The sequence below is a fragment of the Centropristis striata genome, chromosome 2, assembly GCF_030273125.1.
Source record: "Centropristis striata isolate RG_2023a ecotype Rhode Island chromosome 2, C.striata_1.0, whole genome shotgun sequence".
NCBI classification, from domain to species: domain Eukaryota; kingdom Metazoa; phylum Chordata; class Actinopteri; order Perciformes; family Serranidae; genus Centropristis; species Centropristis striata.
The window spans coordinates 21,177,073-21,202,018 of record NC_081518.1 but is presented as its reverse complement, the minus strand read 5'-3'; the positions used below and the strand labels follow the sequence as shown (position 1 = coordinate 21,202,018).

Genomic DNA, 24,946 nt, shown 5'->3' with positions numbered 1-24,946 from the left:
GTTCCCTTCTCTTCAACAGAACAAAACAACTGTAAATATCAGTAATATTATCGACATTTAACCAAATGTAATCAGCAGGAAATGACTCAGGATCTCAGACTATTTACTCAAGTTAAAGTAGGAAAACCACAGTATAGAAACACTCTGACAAGTGAAAGTCCTGCATCAGATGTTGACTTGATTAAACTAGCATTGAAATATACAATATTTCCCTCTGGATTTTGACTAGATTTAGTGTTTGTTCTGTTAATTTATGCACACAAATGATTAAGGTCAAGTTAAATCAATCTGCAACTATTGTGATTATCAATTAATCCTTTGAATTACTTTTCAAACAAAAACACAGTTTCTGTAGTTTCAGTTTGTAAAATGTGAGAATTGCTGCTATTCTCTGTTTTACATCATTTATATCTTTGTAAACATAAAATGTTTGAGTTTTGGACAATTTTCTAACATTTTAGAGACTAAATGATTCAACAGTTACACCCCTATTATTTTCACTTCTCAGGAACAGCAATAGTGTTTGTGGGTCAATTTTACCCGGGGCATTATTTAAAAGTGTCAGAAACCAAAAAATCCACATAAACGTTGTTTATATTTTATGATGACTAACCATCTCAATCAATATTTAGTGCAGTGGTGTTCTTTACCTCTCACAGATGAGGTTCAACGAGGATAATTCACAAATTTATCATTAACAAATGCATGTTAAAAAATGTTTATATACATTGGAAATACCTTCATATAAAATACAATGTTTTATATGACATTTATGGAGTGAGTTGATAAATTACCACGAGTCAGCTCTCCTGTTCAGGGTCAGATTGATCATTGAACAGTACCTATTTAATATAAACATGCAAATATGTGAAATGAACCATTTTCATTTTATATGTTGATTACAGCTAATTTTTTTCGTTTTTAGATTTTTAACCCTATAAAGCCTGAACCATGAAATAATTAATAATAATTAATTATTAATTTCCATCTTTTTAAACTGGAGTGTTTACTGAACCTGCCGACAAATGCATATATATATATATATATATATATATATATATATATATAAACTACGCACAAAAAGTAAGTAAGTAAGCAATTTGTGTTGGGTAGATTATTTTGTTATTGTAACAATGCTTTTTGGCAATAAATCTTATACCGTTGGAAAGCCTGAAGCCTCCCCTTTTAAATGGTAACACATTTGTAAGGAACATGCATTTGTGGGATAAGCAGCAGAGCTGAGTATGTAGGCTGTGCCCAAGAAAAATGTGCCAAATCTTCTCATTATTTTGCTGTTGCTATTGACTCTTATTTTGAGCTTTTGGTACTCCCAGGTGATGCCAATCAGGTGCCAATCAGAAACTTGATTGGTGCTGTTCGTGCCAGAGTGACCAACACAACCAGGTTGGCTGACTTACGACAAATGCTGGTTGAAGAATGGGAGGCCATCCCACAGCAGCATGTGACTGGTGACCAGCATGAGGAGGAGGTGCCAGGCTGGTGACCAGCATGAGGAGGACGTGCCAGGCTGTATATGGTTATTCCACATGCTACTGAGGCTCATGTTCCTTAAATTAATAAATTGTTAAATTGCCAATATGTCTTGTTTCTTCAAACTTCAATCATCCAATCCACCAAACACCAAACAAGAGTCAATGGCAAAGTAGCCTAGGCATTGGCAGAGAAGATTTGGCACATTTTTCTTTGGCGCTACCTACATACTCAGCTCTGCTGCTAATCCCACAAATGGATGTTCCTTACACATGTGGTAGGGGAAGGCTTCAGGCTTTCCAACGGTATAAGATTTATTGCCAAAAAGCTTTGTTACCACATCAAAATAATCTACCAAACACATATATATATATATATATATATATATATATATATATATATATATATATATATATATATATATATATATATATATATATATATATATATATATATATATATATATATATATATATATATGTAACCGGTGGAGGCTACTCTGCGTTGTGTAAAGTTGACGCTCAGACCAGTTTTCCTTTTGGAGGCGATCTCCGTTTATTCTCACAGCCTGACAGATACAATTAACAAAAACAATCTCCAGTTAGTCCTTCCCTCATTCAGCTCCTCTGCCATCAACAGTTACAAACGGGCGTATTAAATGAACAAAACATACCTGACAGATACAATTAAAATAAACAATTTCCAGTTAGTCCTGCCCTCAACTTCAGCTCCTACACAAATGTACAAAAGTATATTACAGATTTTGACATTTAAAACAACATTTAAGCATAACGGTCAATTAACGGACATACACAGGAAAGAAATGCAGCTTACCTCTGCCATCAACAGTTACAAACGGGCAGAGGTACGCGCGAGGATCCAATATATATACAGTAAACGGACACACAAAAATGACGTGGATTACAGGAGCTTAATGAAACACAAGCACAAGCAGACTAAAGAGGATAACATGTCAGGTAAGAACTATATATACAGATTTTGGGAAATTATAATACAAGAAATGAAAACTAAATAACTATCTTATTTGCAATATTTCTGTACAATTTTATATTATATATTAGCCTTGTTACACTCTCCCCCCTAGAATTACACAAAATTCTGGATAGCAAAACAATCCACAATCACAAAAACACATTTGCCGTAAAGAAGACACAACCAAAACAAAGTGCAATGGACCAGCAACATGAGCTTCCTACTTAAAGGATAAGAGAATTAGAGCACTGCTCGGCGCCTAGCAAGAACTCATAACACTCCATAGACAAAGTGAGATGCCTTATACACCACACATATTACGGCCACACCATGTGGGCACATTAAAAGAAATACCATCATACAGCAGCAAATCAGCACAGTACACAGAGTGACCCAAACATGTTCTCTGTTAAAAAAAATAAATACAAAAAAATTCAAAAATACACATGCTACTAGCATGTTACTTCAACTACATTTACTGTTCACACATGAATAACAGCAGTGGGGCTCGGTTCAACCCCCAGAAAAGACTCTAGTTGTACCATGGACTCAATCAAACGACACACTGGTCTAATAGCTCTGCCAAACCGAGAAGTGAAAAGTCCACCAGCATTTGGAGCCTGAGGTGGATCAGAATGGGCAGTCAGGGGTCGTGGCAGGGAAGCGGGGAGTGTGATTGAGGAATCTGCGGGGGTGGCAGGACCATCAGAAGCAAGGGAAACAACCACAGAGGGAGACAGGGGACACTCTGAACCAGCTGATCCATTAATGGAGGACTGCTCACAGACCCATGAGGCAGTGCGGCTATCATCACAGTCAGCAGCGCTCGAGAGGGAACCAGCAAGGGACGGCTCAGGTGTTTCAGGCGCAGTCTCTGACACAGACGCCTCATTATCATGCCATTCAGTTGTGACAGGAGCATTGGCCAAGCTAGCAGCAGGTATGGACACATGGGCAGTTTCATCGTCCAAAGCCTCATCCAGGGGCAGGAAGCTAACCTGAAGCAGCAGGTTCCGATGGACAACACGCTCCCTTCCTTCGCGATCCCTGATCCTATAGATGTGTAAGGCAGGTTTTGAGGCTACCACTGTGTAAACAACAGGCATCCACTTGTCAGAAAGCTTATGCTTCCCCTTGACACCTTTGTTTGCCAATAGCACCTTGTCACCAAGAGACAGAGGTTGACCTTTGACCCGTTTGTTGTACTGGTCACACTGATGTTTCTGCTCAGCGGTGCAGTTCTTCTGAGCCAGTGCCATGGCACAGTGCAGGTCGTCCAAAAGGGAGGTCACATAAGCATTATAGTCACAGACAGTCCCATCATGCAGCACATTCTTAAAGAGAAGATCAACTGGTAGCCTGGGGACCCTCCCAAACATCAAATAGAAAGGCGCAAACCCGGTGGTCTCATGAACGGTACAGTTGTAAACAAAGGTCATAGTCTGGATCATTTGCGGCCATTTCTGTTTTGAACGTGGGGGCAGAGATCTCAACATGTTACCCAGGGTGCGATTAAACCTTTCTGTGCCGCCGTTACCCATTGGATGGTAAGGTGAGGTATGGGACTTGTTGACCCCCGACAACTCCAGCAGCTCAGCAACCAGCTCACTTTCAAATGTGGCTCCTTGGTCGGAATGGAGGCGCTGAGGGAAGCCATAAACACAGAAAAAGTTTTCCCACAGTTTCTTAGCCACTCTCTTGGCAGTCTGATCCTGACAGGGAAAAGCATGTGCCAGCTTAGTGAAGTGATCAGTGATGACGAGAACATCCACAGACTTGTTGTTACTGTCTTCAGCAGACCAAAAGTCAACACTCACAAGCTCCAGAGGGGCAGATGTCTTAATGCTCTCCATTGGGGCTCTTGCCGAAGGCTCAGGGGTCTTGCTAAGAATACATCTGTGGCAGTTCCTCACATGATCACGAACATCTCCTTCCATATCACACCAGAAGAACCGCTGACGAGCCAGGGAAAGCGTGCGGGGCTGACCCTGATGACCAGCATGGTCATGAACACCAGACAATGCCTCTTCCTTCAGGGTTTCAGGTACAATGAACTGGAATCTTTTCTGCTTCGTCAGGGGGTCCTTTGTGACCCTATAGAGGATGCCGTTCATGAGTGTCAGTTTATCCCACTGCTTAAGGACTCTCAGAGTTTGATTACTTTCATTGCAGCGTTCACGCCTGGAGGGCCTACGTTTCCTGTCCACATAGTGAGCAGCCCTTGAGATGACTGGGTCTTGTTGTTGGTGAGACTGCAGGTCTGCAAGAGACAAAGATGGCAATGCATCCTGGCCAGGGGGTTCCAAGGAGGTGAGATGGTCGGCAAGAGATGCTGCACGCTGCCTGGGGACAGAATCCCACTCGTCAAAAGAGGACAGGATGGAGGAGACTTCATCCTCAGACATTGAGACATCAAGTGTAGTGGAAGGAGGTGGGGACCCCAGTGCCTGAGGCTGGCAAGTGAGGCGGAAGGAGTCCTGCACACATCCATCACTGACATTACAGACCTGGTCCAGCAGCTTAGAGTAAGGCTCATGCAGCAACCGCTGCCTCAGAGGCTTCACAAATGGTTCCCTGCTGAGAGCATCCGCAACCACATTCAACCTGCCGGGAATATGTTTGATCTCAAATGAATATGGAGCCAGCTTTGAGACCCACCGCTGCTCACAGGCATCAAGCTTGGGCTTGGTCAGGATATATGTGAGAGGATTGTTGTCCGACCAAACTGTGAATCTGTGGCCCTTGAGCCAATGGCTGAACTTATCACAGACCGCCCACTTGAGGGCCAAGAACTCAAGTCTGTGAGCAGGATAGTTGAGTTGGCTGCGACTGAGAGACTTGCTTGCAAATGCGATGGGCCTTGCTATTTCCTCATCAGCAGGCACCTGGGACAGGACAGCACCCAGACCATCAAGGGAGGCATCGGTGGAGAGGATGAAAGGCCTATCAAAGTCTGGGTGTGCCAGCACTACACTGTTGAGGAGAGCACACTTCAATAGTTCAAACGCATCATCACAGGCAGGAGTCCAATCCTGAGGAGTCAGTTTCCGGAAGGTACCGGCTCTCCGTCGACCAGAGGCTCCTTTAATACTCCTCTTCTTCCCCGCAGTCAGAGCATAAAGAGGCTTTGCGATAGAAGAGCAGCCAGGAATGAAATGCTGGTAGTACAGTGCCATCCCAAGGAAAGACTTGACCTTTCGCTGAGATGGAGTGCAGCCGTCAACGTCCATTAGGTCTTCCTTCCTGAAAGCCGAGATGACCTCCACTTTCTCCCTGTCGACTGAGACCCCATGGCTGTCCACCACATGGCCCAGGAACCGCACAGACCTGCGAAGGAAGTGGCACTTCTTTTGAGATAGCTTCAGGTTGTTGGCTCGGAGACGGGAGAAGACGGTCTCCAGCCGACTTAGGGCTTCCTCCTCTGATGGAGCAAAAACGAGCAGGTCATCCAGGTAGCAGAGGAGGCTAGAGAAGTTCAGGTCTCCGAAGACACTCATCATCATCCGCATAAAGGATGCAGGACTGTTGCATAGCCCCTGGGGAAGCCTATTATACTCATACAAGCCTAAGGGTGTTGTAAAGGCTGTGTATCGTCTGTCAGACTCATGAAGGGGGATGTTGTAGAAGCCCGATGTAAGATCCATGGTGCTGAAAAAGGCATTCCCCCCAAGGGCAGCAAGGCAGTCAGCCTGGTGAGGCAGCGGGTGTGCATCCTTGACTGTCTTGGCATTAAGCCAGCGAAAGTCGGTGCAGATCCTCAATTCTCCTGACTTCTTCCACACCAGGACCAGTGGGGAGGCATACTCACTGACTGACTTACTGATGATGCCTTTCATCTCCATCTCAGACAACACCTCTCTCAGTTTGTGATAGTGTGCTGGAGGGACACGGCGATAGGGCAGCCGGAAGGGACGATCATCGGTGAGGTGGATTCGATGGACAAAACCCTTTGCTTCCCCACAGTCCAGCTTATCTTTGGAGAAGACATCCTTGTAAGTAAGCACAAGGTTAGCCAGCCGCTGTTTACACTCATCTGCTACCTCACAGCCCTCAAAGTCTATGTCTGCCAATCCACAGTCCTTGAGACGTTGGAGGGGGTCACAGGTGGAACCTGGCTTGGAGGCTGGTTTAGACGCCTGATCAGCCTGTGGTCTGCTTACACCCTGGGAGATAGGAAGGTCCTCCACAGCAACACAGGGGAAAACATCAGCTACTTTGGTATTGCGGCGTAGCACCACAGGTTTCATCGTGGGGTTGAGGATCTTCATAGCGACCCAGCGATCACCCCACATGGGCGCTACGACCCGCCCGACGATGATGTCTCTTGGAGCTGAGCGGGAGGAGGTGGGCTCCACGATTATAGTGCTCCCTGGTGACACAGGAGCACTACTGGGCAGCTTTCCCCAAACCAGATACTCCTGCTGAGGTGCAAGGGTGATAGCCTGCTGCAATCTGACGGTGCCAACCTTGTCAGGGGGTTCAGGACCAGACCAGCGAGTTATGCAACTGAGCATTTGGAGGAACTGCTCACACTCTGGGTCTGAGGTGTTCGAACATATGAGCTTCCAGTATTGCTCATCAGATTTCATCCTCTGTATTATGGGTCTGATAACATTGCTTCCAATGATGAGCTCGTCCCTCTGTCCTGGGACAAGGAAGGTGGGCACAGTGAATTCAGATCCAAAAATCTCAATGTTCATTTCATAGATACATGTTGGCTGTGTTATAAGGCCACCACAGCCAACCAAGACCACCTTCTCAGGCACAGGTTGAGGATTCAGGAGAACACCAGCAGCTATAAGCCTGGACTCTGCCTCTTTACTGAGCGTGCATGACATGCTCCCTGAATCAAGCATCCCTCTCAAGGTAGACTGGCCATCGACGGTCACCGGAGCATAAAACAGTTCACTAGCTCCTACCACCCTGTGCGACCCCACAAAAATCACTGTATTATCATCAGGTAGATCACTACGACAGTTCACATACATAGACTGCAAATCATTTTCTTCACTGAGGGTTACACCAGCACTGCCCCTGCTACCCCTCTCATCACACGGGCGAGCTAGTTTAAAGCAGCATCGGAGGGTGAAGGGGGAGGGATGGCTGGGGAACGTGAGGCTTGTGGGCACTCGTGCCTTATGTGACCGGGACTGAAGCAGTTGAGACACAATCTGTAAAGTCTGCAGTGTGCATGGGTCGTGTGGTCGGCTGAACCACAGACCCTGCATGTAGTGGTGACAGAACCCTGGTGATTACGGGGTCGGTTACCCTGGCGATGATTTGGCTGACGGTTGGTAGGCTGATGGGTGTATGGCTGACGATTAACTGGGTTTTGGCTGCTTGCAAGGGAAGCAGAGCACAATGACAGAACTTTGTCAAACATAGTCACCAGCTCTGGAACACCAGGCTCCTTGGTTGATGTACAAATTGCAGCAGGAGGATCAAAGACAGCAGCAGGAGGAGGCAATGAGGTGATGTGGGGGCTCACAGTTACATTGTCCAGTCGAGGCTGACTGTAGGCCTGCATAGAAGCAGTCAGAGAGGTTGGAGGGGGGTTTGACTGGCATGCCACTGAAGCGGTCTGAGACACACAGGGGTATGCAGGATGGAAGGAATCTGTCATAGGGCTCTGACTGCAAGCTGAGAAACACGCTGGGTATTGGGACTTAGCTTGTGTCTTCCTCACATTTCTTGTGTGACTATCCAAACGCTCCTGGACCTCAGCTGCAGTCCATTGCTCAGGCGCCTTCAGCTGGAATGACATGGCAAGACTGGGATCGGGACAGTGATTAATGAACATCATGACCACTTCAGCACTGGGGTCCTCCACAGACCTGCCCCTCCTCCGAAGACACTCGTCAGCAGCATCGATGGACTTGTTAAGGCGAATCCAGTAATCCATAGCACTTTCACTAGCATGGGGAATGGTACTATAGAAATCTTTCATGGGCAGATTGGAGTATGAAAGCTCACTAAAGTTACCCTTTAATATGTCAAACACAGCCATGGGTAAGTCAGTGGCACTTAGTTCAGGACGGCTGCGGAGTGACACCCTCACCACATCCCTCGCTTTGCCTGTCAGCCTTGACATCATCAGGTCAAACGTGTCTTTGTGTGTGTCACATTTCACCCTGTTCAAGTAACATTTCATCATGTCCTCCCATTCATGCACAGAGAATGTGTCAGTATGGTCACCCCTAAAGTAAGGTGGAGCTTTGGTGTCGGACTGCACAACTACTTTTAAATGTGATAAGTCACTTTTACTGAATGACTGACCTACAGGGGACTGAGGCTGGGCATCAGTGGGCTGGTGCATACTGCTAAGGCTGGCTGAGATGTTATCTCCAATCTGTTTAGCCAAATCTGCAATCATGTCTCCAAAAGCTTCAACAGAGATGACTTGTGTAGGCTTAGGGTCTGATGGGACAATAGGTGTCGAACTGGCAGTGGGGGCTAATGATGGGTTAATAACTGACTGATCAGCTGTGTAGTTGAGAACACCGGGTGACATAAGTCTACCCCTACCAAAACTCAGTGAAGCAATCTGCTGACCCCTCCCCATCCCAAGGGTGATGTCATGTCCACGACCAGCCATGCTGCCAACCCTAAATGTATCTCCCCCTGACATTACAGACTTTCATAGAAAGGAAAAACTAGATATCACCCAAACTGAATGCAAACAATTGGCAGATATGTATCATTTAACAGTATGACTTAGCACAGCACAGTATAACCAAGGAACATGAAAACCCCAGGATGCAGACAAAATTAAAATATGAATGCAAATAGTCTCAGCCCTGATATAAAACAAATAGACCGTTTAAATTTTGAATAAAAAATAAGTAAATTATCACCTCATACACTTTGAATACACACACAAAAAAAAATCACCTTTCCCATATACAGTTCCAGAAATATTCCCTTTTAATTTATATATTTTTTAAAAGTGACCCTTTTATGCATTTACTGGCCACAAAAGACCCTCAAAGTGAGAATAGCATGAAAACAACAAAGCACACACTTCAGAAAGAGCGTAAAAGCGCTCCTCTAATCCCACGTTCTAATTAACACACCTCGCGCGCACTCGGGGGCGCGCGTAGCTCGCGGAGGCCACACAGCCGGAGGAGGAGGAGAAGCGGGAATCTGATGGATTCGGAGAATCTCAGATGGATCCCGGTGGACCGGACAAGCGCCGATCGGAGATCCAACGGGTCGGACGGCACCAAGTGTAACCGGTGGAGGCTACTCTGCGTTGTGTAAAGTTGACGCTCAGACCAGTTTTCCTTTTGGAGGCGATCTCCGTTTATTCTCACAGCCTGACAGATACAATTAACAAAAACAATCTCCAGTTAGTCCTTCCCTCATTCAGCTCCTCTGCCATCAACAGTTACAAACGGGCGTATTAAATGAACAAAACATACCTGACAGATACAATTAAAATAAACAATTTCCAGTTAGTCCTGCCCTCAACTTCAGCTCCTACACAAATGTACAAAAGTATATTACAGATTTTGACATTTAAAACAACATTTAAGCATAACGGTCAATTAACGGACATACACAGGAAAGAAATGCAGCTTACCTCTGCCATCAACAGTTACAAACGGGCAGAGGTACGCGCGAGGATCCAATATATATACAGTAAACGGACACACAAAAATGACGTGGATTACAGGAGCTTAATGAAACACAAGCACAAGCAGACTAAAGAGGATAACATGTCAGGTAAGAACTATATATACAGATTTTGGGAAATTATAATACAAGAAATGAAAACTAAATAACTATCTTATTTGCAATATTTCTGTACAATTTTATATTATATATTAGCCTTGTTACATATATATGGGGTGGCTGTGGCTCAGTTGGGAGAGTTGGTTGGCCCCCAACCGAAGGGTTGATGGTTCGATCCCTGACCATCGCAGCCTACATGTCGAAGTATCCTTGAGCAAGATACTGAACCCCAAATTGCTCTGCCACCAGTATGAATGTGTGTGTGAAAGGGTGAATGAGCGCAGTCTGTAGTGTAGTCCATTTACCATTTCCATTTACCATATATATATATATATATATATATATATATATATATATATATATAGTGAAGGTCTGATGCATCAATTATTGATCCCTGGTGGATTATCTAGCTCCTACATGTATCTGATTGTATACATCCGGTTTTTCAGGAAAAAAAATATCACACTGATGATGTAGAGGTCTCAAAAACTTGTATATCAAATGTGATACATTCAGCTTTAGGGTTTGAAATAACAGGAGGATTAATTAATAAAATAATCATTAGATGTAGCTCTGGTGTCAGTTTTCTTGACTGAGGCTGAGCGCAGGTTGTGTGAGGGAAGTGTAGACAGCTGGTAAAATAACTTTCATGACAGAAAACTCTGGTAGTTTTGTCAGCAGAAGCTGCTGCTGTAAATGAAACTGACGAGCCGCAAGTTGAACAGGAGGCTGTCGAGTGTTTTGAAGCTGCTTCACCTCTGGTTCTGACCCCCTGTGGGACCTGAGGAGAGGACGGAGGGTTCAAGACAATCACCTCTCCTTAAAGCCAAATCTTAAACAGCTCTGGTGCAAAGATGTCAGATTCTCCTGATAAAATAAATATCTTTTTGGTCAGTTTTTAGAAAGTGCATATGTTCTTGTCTGCAGACGAGGAAATGCCAACATATCTGGTGTTATTCTTGGTTTCTCTGACTTATTTCCTCAGCTTTCGTGTCGTGCCAACATGCCTCAGTTTGGCAGTGAATTATTTTTAAAGAGAGAGAGAATTTCTGGTGTCGAGTAGCAGCCACATAAACCCTCACACACACAGGAAGGACAAACACATACATCTGTTGCATTTCACAATAAATCGACCTCACCGTGGAAGATTACTGTATGTATTCATCTGTCACGTTTAATAATAACCCAATTAAACTCTTATCAGCTATTTTTATTGTTGTCATTATATTTGTCCAAACAAATGTACCTTTAGTTGTTCCAGGCATTAAAATCAACAAGAAAGCAAGGAGAAAACAAGGGTGGTCTAATTTTTTTTCCCTTGACTGTATTTTAACAATTTCACACTCATCAATGTGCTTTTGTGGGTTAATTGTTCATTCCAAAAGTTCTCTGGTGCTTAAAATAGTTGAGTTTGCTGCAATGTTGCATCTCCGTTTTTCTGGTCTCTCTTTCTTTATCTGTTCTTGGATGAACTTTAGCGAGAGTGCATTTGCATATATATGAATACATATGTCCTGCAGGACTCAGGAGACACTGCACGTCCTTGTGTTCTCAGGAAGAAACCCACCTAATGTGACGTTGATCGGATGAACGGTTGTTGAGTTAATTGAAGGACAAACAGACAAGAAGTCCTTACATTTTAGTTAGATTTTAAACAACAAGTAAAGACTTTGACCTGCTGTGGTTGCTGGAGAAAATTTCATAAAAGTTTCACAGTGATCTGTAGTTGCTGAGATATTTCAGTTTGGACAAAAGTGGAGGACAGATAAACATTGCATAACCATGCAGGTAGCATAACTTCTTTTAAAAAGGACATAAATCTGACTGTAGTTGTCTCTGTTTGTCTCTCAGGAACCTACCAGGGCCAGTGGCTGGGCGGGATGCGTCACGGCTATGGCGTGCGGCAGAGTGTCCCGTACGGCATGGCGGCCGTCATCCTCTTCCCTCTGCGAACATCCATAAACTCGCTCCGCTCCGAGCACAGCCACGGCCCTCCGGCTGTGCTGGAGGATGGCAGCGCCACCACGCCCACCGATGGAGTGGTGGCCGGGCTGGCGGGAAGCCCTGTGGGCCGCGGCGGGTTCGCTCTGACGGCGCCGAGCGAAGCCGAGCGCCAGAGGAAGAGGAAAGGCCGCTTCCGGCAGTCAATCCTGAGCGGCCTGAAGCTGCGGCGCTCTGAGTCCAAAAGCTCGCTGGCCAGTCAGCTCAGCAAGCAGAGCTCGTTCTGCAGCGAGGCGGGCATGAGCACCGTCAGCTCCGCCGCGTCCGACATCCACTCCAACGCTAGCGAGAGCGAGCAGGGCGCCCCCGTGGACGCCACCGTCACTGAAATGTACGCCGGAGAGTGGCGGAGCGACCAGAGGGCGGGCTGGGGTGTGAGCCGGCGCTCTGACGGCCTGCATTACGAGGGCGAATGGGCGGCGAACAAGAGGCACGGCTACGGCTGCACCACCTTCCCCGACGGCACCAAGGAGGAGGGCAAGTACAAGCAGAACACGCTGGTGAGCGGGAAACGCAAGAACCTGATCCCACTGAGGGCCAGTAAGATCAGAGAGAAGGTGGACCGAGCAGTGGAGGCCGCGGAGAAGGCTGCAGACATCTCTAGGCAGAAGGCCGAGATCGCCATGTCGAGGTAATACGCTCACTTTTAGCAACAAATGTAGGAAATATTGATCTACGGCTGGGCGATACCGCCAAAATCTGTCTAGAAATAGATAGTTTCACAACTCGATACACAATTCAACATGTTTGGTGGTAATTCCGTCAATAAATAATCATTAAGAAATAACCAAATTGGAAAACCTACTTTTTTATACTCCATGTCAGAAAAATATTGTCTCTATGGTTCGCTACAGCTTTACTACCAAGAATCAAGAATCAGACCATGAAATATCGTCTAGCGTAACTGTATCCCAAATCGGACACACTTCGGCTAAGATTTTATCAAAATTTCACATTAACTACTAATATAAATTATCTTGTTATGCTTCCAATTAATTAAATTCTGTGAAACCAAAGTCTAACTACTTATCTTTTGAACTGTATATTGTTTTAACCGTGTACTTTAGCCTCAAGTTTACCAGAGTCGGCAAAAGGACGCTAACACCAGTGAATTAGCCGTACGCTAACTGTATCGCAAATCGGACACTTGGATCTCTTTGCTGTTGGGGCTGCTGAGTTTTTCGAGGGAAATTGGATGTTTCTGGATAAGCCAAATAAATATCACCGTTATCAGCCATCGTTATCAACACACCCGGACCGTACTTCTGTCCTTCACAATAAAATACAGTACAGTAAAAATACAGATGTACTTTTAAGGTCGTCGCCCAAATGTTCTTACTGCTTTCTCTCATCAGATTTACTTTCATATTGTAATTAGACATGTAAATCTTCATGTACATAAATTAAATTCCACACGTAGATTGGTAAATATTTATAAATAAATTATACCTACACTGGTGGTGGCGATGACTGTGTGTCAATATTGACACGTGGGTGTGTTCTGGGCTGGACCCTAATCACGCGTGTGAAATTTGGGACAAATTGGACAATGTATGGTCAAGTTATTCAGTCTGGTGTTAGATGGCGAGATGCCATATTTTGCCGCCATGCCACGCCCACATAGTGTGACGGTCGGTAAAGATTTATACAACTTTTGATCCCAAAGGCCTTGTGATGGTACTGACCAAGTTTGAAGTCAATTGGATAAAATCTGTAGGAGGAGTTCGTTAAAGTATGCGACCTGGAAATGGCCAAAAACGATGACAAGTGCGATAGTCAATCCAAGATGGCGGACTTCCCGTTGGGTTTGAGGTATGGGTCCAAGAGGCTTTTTGGTGCGTCTCCACATGAAGCACGTGTGTACCAAATTTCGTATCTCTACGTGAAACCTACTGCTGGGGCTAGGCGTTAAAGTTGTTACTTCCTGTTGCCATCGGGGGGCGCTATAACTGTGTGTCAATATTGACACGTGGGTGTGTTCTGGGCTGGACCCTAATCACGCGTGTGAAATTTGGGACAAATTGGACAATGTATGGTCAAGTTATTCAGTCTGGTGTTAGATGGCGAAATGCCATATTTTGCCGCCATGCCACGCCCACATAGTGTGACGGTCGGTAAAGATTTATACAACTTTTGATCCCAAAGGCCTTGTGATGGTACTGACCAAGTTTGAAGTCAATTGGATAAAATCTGTAGGAGGAGTTCGTTAAAGTATGCGACCTGGAAATGGCCAAAAACGATGACAAGTGCGATAGTCAATCCAAGATGGCGGACTTCCCGTTGGGTTTGAGGTATGGGTCCAAGAGGCTTTTTGGTGCGTCTCCACATGAAGCACGTGTGTACCAAATTTCGTATCTCTACGTGAAACCTACTGCTGGGGCTAGGCGTTAAAGTTGTTACTTCCTGTTGCCATCGGGGGGCGCTATAACTGTGTGTCAATATTTACATGTGGGTGTGTTCAGGGCTGGACCCTCATCACCTGTGAGAAAATTGGGACAGATGGGACAATGTACGGGCAAGCTATACTGTCTGGTGTGTTATGGCGAGACGCCATATTTTGCCGCCATGCCACGCCCACATAGTGTGACCGTCGGTAAAGATTTATACAACTTTTGATCCCAAAGGCCTTGTGATGGTACTGACCAAGTTTGAAGTCAATGGGATTAAATCTGTTGGAGGAGTTATGTAAAGTATGCAACGTGGTCATTTTATGAAAGGGGGCGTGGATTAAGCAAAAGGGGCGGGGCTGTCAGAAATATTGTTACTTAGAAGTGTTAAGGGCTGGACTAAGATGAAGCATGAGAAGTTTGGACCAGATCGGAAAAAGAATGGAAAACTTATAACGATCTCGTGTTTTATGGGGAGACGCCATATTTTGCCGCCATGCCACGCCCACATAGTGTGAGCGGCGATAAAGCTTTATACAACTTTTGATCCCAAAGGCCTTATGATGCTACTGACAAAGTTTGAAGTCAATCGGGTGAAATCTGTAGGAGGAGTTTGTTAAAGTATGCGGCATGGAAATGGGCAAAAACAATGACAAGTGCAATATTCAATCCAAGATGGCCGACTTCCTGTACGTTTTCGGGTATGGGTTCTTGAGGCTTTTTGGTGCGTATTCCCATGATACACATATGTCCCAACTTTTGTGTGTCTACGTGAAAAAAACCTATATTGTGAGGATGTTTTGACAATTTTGAGGGGGCGCTAGTGAGTCATTTTGCAAGGTCCATTCCCGCGAATACCAGAATACGTACATTTCAAATCTGATTTATGTATATTCCAAATATGGTGAGTTTTTGAATATGATAAAGGCCTCAAATAAGCGATTTACTTTCCCTAAAAATAATAATAATAAACGGACCAATTTCAATAGGGTCCTCGCACCGTTAGTGCTCGGTCCCTAATAACAAGTTATATTCCAAAAATGGTGAGTTTTTGAATATGATAAGGCCCCCAAAAAGGCGATTCATTTGGGAGATGAATAATAATAATTCCTTCAATTACAATAGGGTCCTCGCACCGTTAGTGCTCGGTCCCTAATAACTAGGACTGCGCGCAGTACTGAACGGGCCCTTGCAGAGTGGAGCCGTCGGGGGAGGGCACGTCGGACCCAGCGCTGTGGGCTCAGTCCCTATGCATACCAAATTGCGTGTCTCCTTCCACTGTGCTTGTGGTAGGTGTAAAACATGTTACTTGCTGTTGCCAGCAGGGGGCGCTATGACTGTGTGTCAATATTGACACGTGGGTTTCTTCAGGGCTGGACCCTAATCACGTGTGTGAAATTTGAGACAAATTGGACAATGTATGGTCAAGTTATACAGTCTCGTGAAAGATGGCGAGACGCCATAATTTGCCGCCATGCCACGCCCACATAGAGTGACTGTCGGTAAAGATTTATACAACTTTTGATCCCAAAGGCCTTGTGATGGTATTGACCAAGTTTGAAGTCAATTGGATAAAATATGTAGGAGGAGTTCGTTAAAGTATGTGACCTGGAAATGGCCCAAAACAATGACAAGTGCGATATTCAATCCAAGATGGCCGACTTCCTGTACGTTTTCGGGTATGGGTTCTTGAGGATTTTTGGTGCGTCTTCCCATGATTCATGTGTGTGCCAAATTTCGTGTCTCTACGTGAAACCTACTGCAAGGGCTAAGTATAAAACAAGTTACTTGCTGTTGCCAGCAGGTGACGCTATGACTGTGTGTCAATATTGACACGTGGGTGTGTTCCAGGCTGGACCCTAATCACGTGTGTGAAATTTGGGACAGATTGGACAATGTATGGTCAAGTTATACAGTCTCGTGTGTTATGGCGAGACGCCATATTTTGCCGCCATGCCACGCCCACATAGTGTGACAAGCGATAAAGATTTATACAACTTTTGATCCCAAAGCCCTTGTGATGGTACTGAGCAAGTTTGAAGTCCATGGGGTGAAATCTGTCGGAGGAGTTTGTTAAAGTGTGCAACGTGGTAATTTTATGAAAGGGGGCGTGGATTAAGCATAAGGGGCGGGGCTTTATGAAATATTGTTATGTAGAAGTGTTAAGGGCTGGACTCTGATGAAGCATGAGAAGTTTGGATCAGATCAGACAAAGAATGGGAAACTTATAACAATCTGATGTTTTATGGCAAGACGTCATAATTTGCCGCCATGCCACGCCCACATAGTCTGAGCGGCGGTAAAGATTTATACAACTTTTGATCCCAAAGGCCTTGTGAGGCTACTGACCAAGTTTGAAGAGAATTGGATGAAATCTGTAGGAGGAGTTCGTTAAAGTATGCAGCATGGAAATGGGCAAAAACAGCAGGAAACGCCATTTTCGATCCAAGATGGCCGACTTCCTGTACGTTTTAGGGTATGGGTTCTTGAGACTTTTTGGTGCGTCTTCCCATGTTACATTTATCTACCAAATTTCGTGTCTCTATGACATTCCTGTGCGAGGGGCTGAATTTTCTGGACTTTCAAGGGGGCGCTGTTGAGTCATTTTGCCACGCCCATTCCCACGACCACTAGAATATGTAAATTTCAGTGGAGATTTATGTATATTCCAAAAATGGGGAGTTTTTGAATATGATAAAGCCCCCAAAAAGGCGATTCATTTTTCGGAAGAAAAAGTATAATAAAAAACGGACCAATTTCAATAGGGTCCTCGCACCGTTAGTGCTCGGTCCCTAATAATAATTCCTTCAATTTCAATAGGGTCCTCGCACCGTTAGTGCTCGGTCCCTAATAATTCCTTCAATTTCAATAGGGTCCTTGCACCGTTAGTGCTCGGTCCCTAATAATAATCCCTTCAATTACAATAGGGTCCTTGCACCGTTAGTGCTCGGTCCCTAATAAGAAAAAATATTGCCATAAAGCAGTTCGGCTGCTGGTTTTTTCAACATCACAATATTGAAAATTATGCAACAGTTAGTTTCAACCACCCGATATGAACATTATCAAGAGGATTGAATGAACGTTATCAGCGGTTATCAGTCCATGTATGGAAGTATGGGACCTGCTGGTAGGCCAGTAGGTTGTTATCATTGTTATATTAACGTCTGTTGGTTAGCTGCACCCTCCAGTGGCCATATGAACAATGCCAAGAGAGAAGTGACGTTACGAGTGTGAAAACTTTGAAGTTTAAGATGTTATTGGAAGTAAGCAACTTTGTCACTCCTGGTACTCATGCATCATCCTTGTAACACCTTAACTTCTGGCATTTTTGTTCATTTATTTTACTTTTTTATCTTCTAGTTTTTTGCCCAAACCTTGGAAAAGTTTGTGGTTTTGTGGCACAAAACAGTGGCCTTTTAACTAAACATAACCACTTTGTTTTCAGTGAGCGAACATTAAATGGGCTAATAACAACCTTCTCAACCTGCCAGCAGGTGGAACAGGTCCCATTTTTATGGGCTGATATCCGTTGATAACGCCCATTCAAATGTCTGATAACATTAGCAATGGATGGTTTCAACCAAATAATTTGATTGGACAAAAGGCATTCCATGAGTGCTGAATTACGTTATAACAGTATATGACTTTATAACTGCACAACGATGAAAATAATTCCTTCTAAGCTGCACACTTCATGACTGAGAAAAAGCGTTAGAAGTAAATTTATATGAGGTGGCTGTGGGTTTTGGTGTTTTTTTTTTCATTTGTTTCAAAGAATTGGTGGGAGACAAAGAGATATTCTTTGATCTGATTATACAGTATAACAGCACGGTATTACTGAATATATACGATAAACATTTTGTGGCACAGAAAGATCTACAATCATGGAAAAAATTATTAGACCATCCTTGTTTTCTTCAATTTCTTGTTCATTTTAATGCCTGGTACAACTAAAGGTACATTTGTTTGGAATATCTATCTCCTACATGTGATATTAGGAAAATAAGTCTCAGAGCAGATTTGTCTCTAATGAGGCCAAACAAGGCAGGAACTTAATGTAAAGAAGAATCAGTTTAAATCTTTACATGTTCAGCCTGTGTGACTGCAGTGTTTCTACCTGTGCTGCTCAGGATGAGCCATGCTCGTGGGAAGGCGGAGGCCGCAGAAGGAGTGGCGCAGAAGGCCATGGAGGAGTGTCGACTGGCCCGGATCGCTGCCAAAGAGCTCTCTCCCTCCTTCCACATCTACGGGAACGGTGAGTGTAAGGGTGAACAATTTTACCTCCAGAGAATCACACAGCTGCTCAGAATATCATATATTGATATTATTTATAGTATTTTATTTTATTTGTTTTTATCATATTATATTTTATTTTATTATTTTAAAATTATTTATTTATTTGTAATTTAATGTTTTGCATTAATTTTGTATTTATTTCATATCTTTGTTTTTGTGTTTATTTTGGTAGCTTCTGTCTTCCATATATGATAACTTTTTTATATATATTTACAGTGAAACTGCTTAATACTAAAACACTGAAACATAATCCATAGGCCTGCAAATAATGATGATTTTTGAATGATTATTACTAAGTATATACATTATATTCTACAAGATGCAAAGCTGCATTAACTGATGTTTTAATGTTATTATTATTGCAGCTTTACATTTATCCACCATTATAGGTATTACGTTTATTTTAAAGTTAATTAAAATATATATGAAAATGAAGCTATATGTCATCAGTCAGTGCGCATAAATATATAAATATAAAATCATTGCTCCCTCCCATTACAGAGCTGTTTGTTTAGCTTACATTTAGAAATATACAGTGGCAAAATACACAGTATTATTTTTTCTTTTGGCTTTTATCCCTATCTTTATTTAAGGTTGACATAAAAGGATGTGTAAGTACCTGGATTAAATAATAAAAATGTATATCAAATGTGTGGGTTTACAGGAGGCTCAGTGTTTACATAAATTTTTCAATGTCATAACAAACTACAGAGGATTAAATCCTTTGAGAATTCAGACGAAATCAAGTGTATTCACTTGGTTAATCCGCTCTGAGCCAACAGCGACTGCCAGCACCAGATCCAGTTTGTATGCAGCTTTTCTCTCCTTTTGTTACCCTGCATGCTAATAACACTCACACACACACACACACACACACACACACACACACACTCTGATGGACTGGCTGTGGATTGGTGCCAAATCACTTCACTGGTGTTATTCTCCGACTGTTTTCGCAGGGCTCGAATGTCAGAGGCCTAAGCACCAGGACGCCAAGGACAAAGACCATGAGGTGATCTCCACAGGAACAGACAGTCCGGAGCTGTGCACGCCGGACACCACGCCGCCTGTAATAACACCTGATCTCAGCCCCGTGCTGAGCGTGCCCACCTCGCCCCCCCACAGCCCGCCCAAGCACGGCCACCGCCCTAGAAACGCCTGCTTCATGCGCCAGAGCGCCGTGGACGACCAGGGCGGGGCTGAGATCCAGGTGCTGGTGGAGGGGCGAGGCATGGATCTGCCGAGGAGCGGGGCTAACAATTGGACTGATGACATGTATCCGGACCGCGGGGGCAGCAGCCGCTCCACCACGCCCTCCCTCCTGGAGGAGCAGGAGGGCCAAATTAACGGCCACGAGCAGGCCCCGATGTCCAACCACAAACCACGGGAGAAATCCTCGTCCAATCACAAGTCCCGCGAGCACGCCTCCTCCTACAGAGCGTGGGAGCACTCCTTGTCCAACCAAAAGCCCTCCAAGCAAGCCTCTTCCAATCACAAGTCGAGGGAGTACTCGTCCTCCAATCACAAAACATGGGATCATTCTTCCACCAATCACAAGGCCTGCGAGCACGCCTCTTCCAACTACAAGCCGCAGGTGCACATTTTATCCAATCACAAGGCCTTGGAACATAACATGTCCAATCACAAGACTTCTGAGCATGCTTCTTCCAATCACAAGTCCCAAGATTATATCTCCTCTAATCACAATGCAAAGGACCATGTCTCTTCTAGTTACAACCCTCGAGAGCATGTTTACTCCAACCACCATCCAAAGCAGCACAACCCCTCCAACCACAAGCTTAATGAGCATGCTGTAATCGACCAAAGGCTCGACGGCCTCACTGGGGGCTGGACTGCTGAGAGCACCCTTAGGTGGAGCCCCGCCCACTCGCGCCTCACGGAGCAGGACGAGGAGAGGATGAATGACTATACGGTGGACATGAGGCTCCAGTGTCCGGACTCACAGGCGTCTCGGGGGCTGGGCCCGGAGTCCCCGGCCCCCAAAAACAACCGGCTGCGATCCAGAGGCCTTCGGCCGGTCAGAGAGGGTTCCATGGACTCTGTACAGATGCTGGACAACCTGAATGTGGGGGCAGAGTTGGAGGAGTGGCCGCTGCACAGGGACCTTACCCTCTCCCCGCCCCTCAAGTCTCAGCCCATCACTCTGGAGCAGGAAGGAGAGCATCTCACCCTCAAATCAAACTCAGTGAGTCTGCACACTTTGTCTGTTTGGTATGTTGGCGATAACTCCCCACAAGTGAAGCCAAAACACCCCCTGGTGGCTGGCTGCAGTACAGGTTATAAGCCACGCCCCCTCCATGTTAGTGGATGCATGAGTCAAACTGAAACCTCAAAGTAGAGGTCAAATAAATTTTTCCCAAAGATGGTCATTTCAGGTCGTTCTCACCACGCTGATGTTTGTTCAAGTGTTCGCTTTCCGATTTTGTTTTAATTCAGTGATTCTATAAAACAGGGCTGTGATGTCATGATTGACAATTGGAATTGAATTGTGATTGGTTGTCTACTCTTTGGTTTTGTATGGAAGCTCCCAAATAATAAATAAATTAAAATAAAAGAATATGCCATCAAATGTACCAAAGATATTATTAAAAATAAATTGAGGTATTAATTAATAGAAGAAAATCTGATATTAATTGATTTAATAATAATAATAATAATTATAATAATAATACATTTTACTTATAGGTGCTTTTCTTATCACTCAAGGTCACTCAACAACTAATAAATAACAATGAATAATTGAACCATTTAGTAAACAGAATGGGGATGTAAAATGAGATTTTTAGGTACAATATGTCTGTTTAAACAGATATTTCTGTTTTATTTTCCTTTTTTAGTTATTTACCTTTGTATTAATAACTTAATGTATTAATTGCTTTACTATTTCATTTTCATATTCAATTTTTTATTTTTTTTGTTAATTTATTACCATTAAAAAATATTAACTGAAAATGTATCTTGTAGCATGTAAGCATGTATTCATTTTTAATTTTACTTTTGTATATATATATATTCATATTTTAAGTTATGCTTCTTTTTTAATAATTCATAAATACGTAAAGTCTGAGGAAAAAAATAGTTAGAAAAATCCAAGAGGAAAATTTTATAAAAATACATTTATTTATTTATTTACATAAATAAATAAATAAATATTTGATTATATATAATGATTATATTTAATTTAATTTATCAATATATAAATTAAAATGAAATATGAAAGAATAATTTAAAATACATACATTATTTTAAAATTATTATTTAATTAATTTAAAAAATGAATGAATTAAATATGAACTGAGCTATTTCAGCTGATTCTTGTTAAATTAATTTGGGGTCTGATAAATAGTAAATTCATCAAATTTAGTGCTGCATATAATTTAAAATAAATTAAAAAATAAAATAAATAGGGTGTTCTCTGTGGCATACCTGGTAGAAGCGCATACCACAGAGGCCCAGTCCTCGTAAGCGGGCAGCCCGGGTTCGAATCCGGCTCGGAGCCCTTTCCCGCATGTCTTCCCCTCTGATATCTCTCCTAATCAATAAAGCTACAAAATGCCCAAAAATAAATAAATAAATAACATGCCATAAAATGTACCAAACATTTTATTAAAAATAAATGTAGGTGGTAATTAATAGAATACATTTTACATTAATTGATATAATAATAAAAATAGTAATAACAATTCATTTTATTTATAGGCATCTTATCTTATTTCTTATCTTATCGTCTTATGCATATCACTATTTTTCTACTGTAGCTGTTATTTTCGCCATTAATGCTGAATGGACGCTTAAGTCAAATGGAAGTGTGTTGGGTTGATAAAACCATTTCATTTGTAATCTGTCTGGGAGTATTTGTGCATTAGCTGAATTAACTTCTTCTTGTCTCTTGTGTTTCAGGGCTCCAGCTCTATTCTGGTGGTTATGGTCATTTTACTCAATATTGGAGTAGCCATTCTTTTCATTCACTTCTTTATTTAAGCTTATACAGGTATGATCTACTAAGACTTATTGATAACTACGGTATATTATATTATTACTTACTGAGACGGACATTCTGCCTATTCGACTGGAGCCCGCAGCCCGCAGCCCGAGTGACGGACACAGCAGAGCCTTTCTATTGTTGCTACTGGTCTTTCCACCTCTGTTCAAGCCCGTTTCAGGTCCTGCGAAAGCACCGTTTCCTTTTCAAGATGCTTTTTTTTGAGTTTGCAACCATACATAGAAATGAAAAGTAAAGAAAGTGTGGGTGGGGGGTAAAAAAAGAAGAAGTTCAGCTTTAAAACCAGCGTGGTGTATCGGGACACACGTGCATGGGTGTCCATCAGTATAATGGAGATGGCACAGGCCGTTTTGCCCATTTTTCCATCACTGAACAAGAATATAGCAACCCTTGCTTCCTGGTTATCATGAGGAAGCACGGCACACACTCCATCCAATGACCCCTTCTGCCTTCTGCCCCGCCCCCCGTTGGCCCCCATCTGCCATCCTTCAACCCCTCTTCGCACTATGCGCTACATACAGAACTATGCTGCAAGAGTAGATCCATTTTAAAGGGCTCCGTCATTATTATTTTCTTTTTTCCACTACGAACTGCACACACAACCATTGCATGAGGCTGTGTGGGGTTTTAAAAGTGCATTTTCTATCCCTTTAACATCACTGTTCTGTCCTCATTTGTATGCACTCCATCCTGGATGTCACTTCCACTTCAACACACTCAAACAAAAACACACTTCCACTTTCATGTGTGTCGGCAGAGATTTGAGGGGGAAAAAAATCAGCCGCCACGCCACTTTCACGTCCAATCAAAAATCACAGAATCTGACTCTGAACCAGATTCATCAGCGACCAACACCGAGTCTAAAAACCTTGAGGGACTTCTTTAGTTATTGTTAAGTGAAACACATTCGCACGCAAAAGACAAGAAAAAAGAAAAAAAAAAACACATACACATTTAACCGCTGACATACTGAGGAGGGTTCAGCCTTGCCCCTTTGTACAGCCTTGAGACTGTTATGTTATAACCACTAATTCTACTATATATGTGTATGTGTCATTATTATTCAAAGTTTGTTACTTTTTTGCAGTTTGCAAGACAGAGAGAATGCTGAGTGCCTCGTATTTATTCATTTTCCGTCTAAAAAATTTGTTTAAAAAACCCTGACCCAAGATAATAAAACACCCAGGCTAAGAGGAAACAAATAACCTTCAACATTAAGAAAGGTGACCCACCCCTTCCCGTCCAACACACATACACACACACACACACACACACACACACACACACGCACACACACGAAAACCTCCCTTCCACCCTGAAATGGCATGCACTGTTTTGTCTCTCTCCCAGTCCCCCTTTTGGACCAATCAAAAAGGGAAAAATGGGGTTTCTATGGTGTCATTTCCAGACACTTTTTGGGCCGGATGAGATTTTTTTCAGCATGTTTGTTCAGCCTGCTCAATCTGGTGTCAGTTTGTGAGTTTCTCCCTCTTGTCTCTTTTAATCCAGCAACACAAGGCTACGTGAGACAAGGAGAGCAGTGTAAAATAAACGCTAGCTTTTAAAAACTCTCAGTGGATTTACCGAAAAACCGTCCTGAGTTTATGAATGATATAAAAAGAAACTCTCTGCTACTGTATGTTTTATACTTCGCACCCAGTGGCATCATCATGTTGTGACATCATTGCATGCCCGAGCATGCTCTTTCTTACTCTTTGGTTTATGAGGTTGTTTCGAAGTTAATGTGGAGAAAATAATGAAATGTTTGAAATTAATGAGTCTGGTGTGGTTTATTTGTTGTTTCACTCAAATGAATCGAAGGTGGTGAATAATGATTAACACATGAATAACCAGAAAACATTTATATACAGGTGCATTTAAATAAATTAGAATATGATGGAAAAGTCTATTTCCAGTAGTTCAAGTCAAATAGCTCCAACCAAGCATTGCATATATATAGACATATTTTTCAGAGGACAACATTTCCATATTAAACATACTTTTTAAAATTGGTCTTTTG

The 24,946-nt window shown here is 43.1% G+C and overlaps 1 protein-coding gene across 2 annotated transcripts in view; it reads left to right on the top strand.

The window, feature by feature from the left end:
* The window catches only part of jph3a (junctophilin 3a), a 35,135-nt gene extending 10,433 nt beyond the window's left edge, over nucleotides 1-24,702 (top strand). For both annotated transcript variants that reach the window (XM_059350299.1, XM_059350290.1), the window contains 4 exons: nucleotides 12,070-12,850; nucleotides 18,737-18,861; nucleotides 19,862-21,108; nucleotides 22,824-24,702. In XM_059350299.1, coding sequence (XP_059206282.1) covers nucleotides 12,070-12,850; nucleotides 18,737-18,861; nucleotides 19,862-21,108; nucleotides 22,824-22,904 — 2,234 coding nt within the window. In that variant the 3' untranslated portion in view covers nucleotides 22,905-24,702. The remainder of the gene's footprint in view (nucleotides 1-12,069; nucleotides 12,851-18,736; nucleotides 18,862-19,861; nucleotides 21,109-22,823) is intronic.
* The last annotated feature ends 244 nt before the right edge of the window (nucleotides 24,703-24,946 follow it).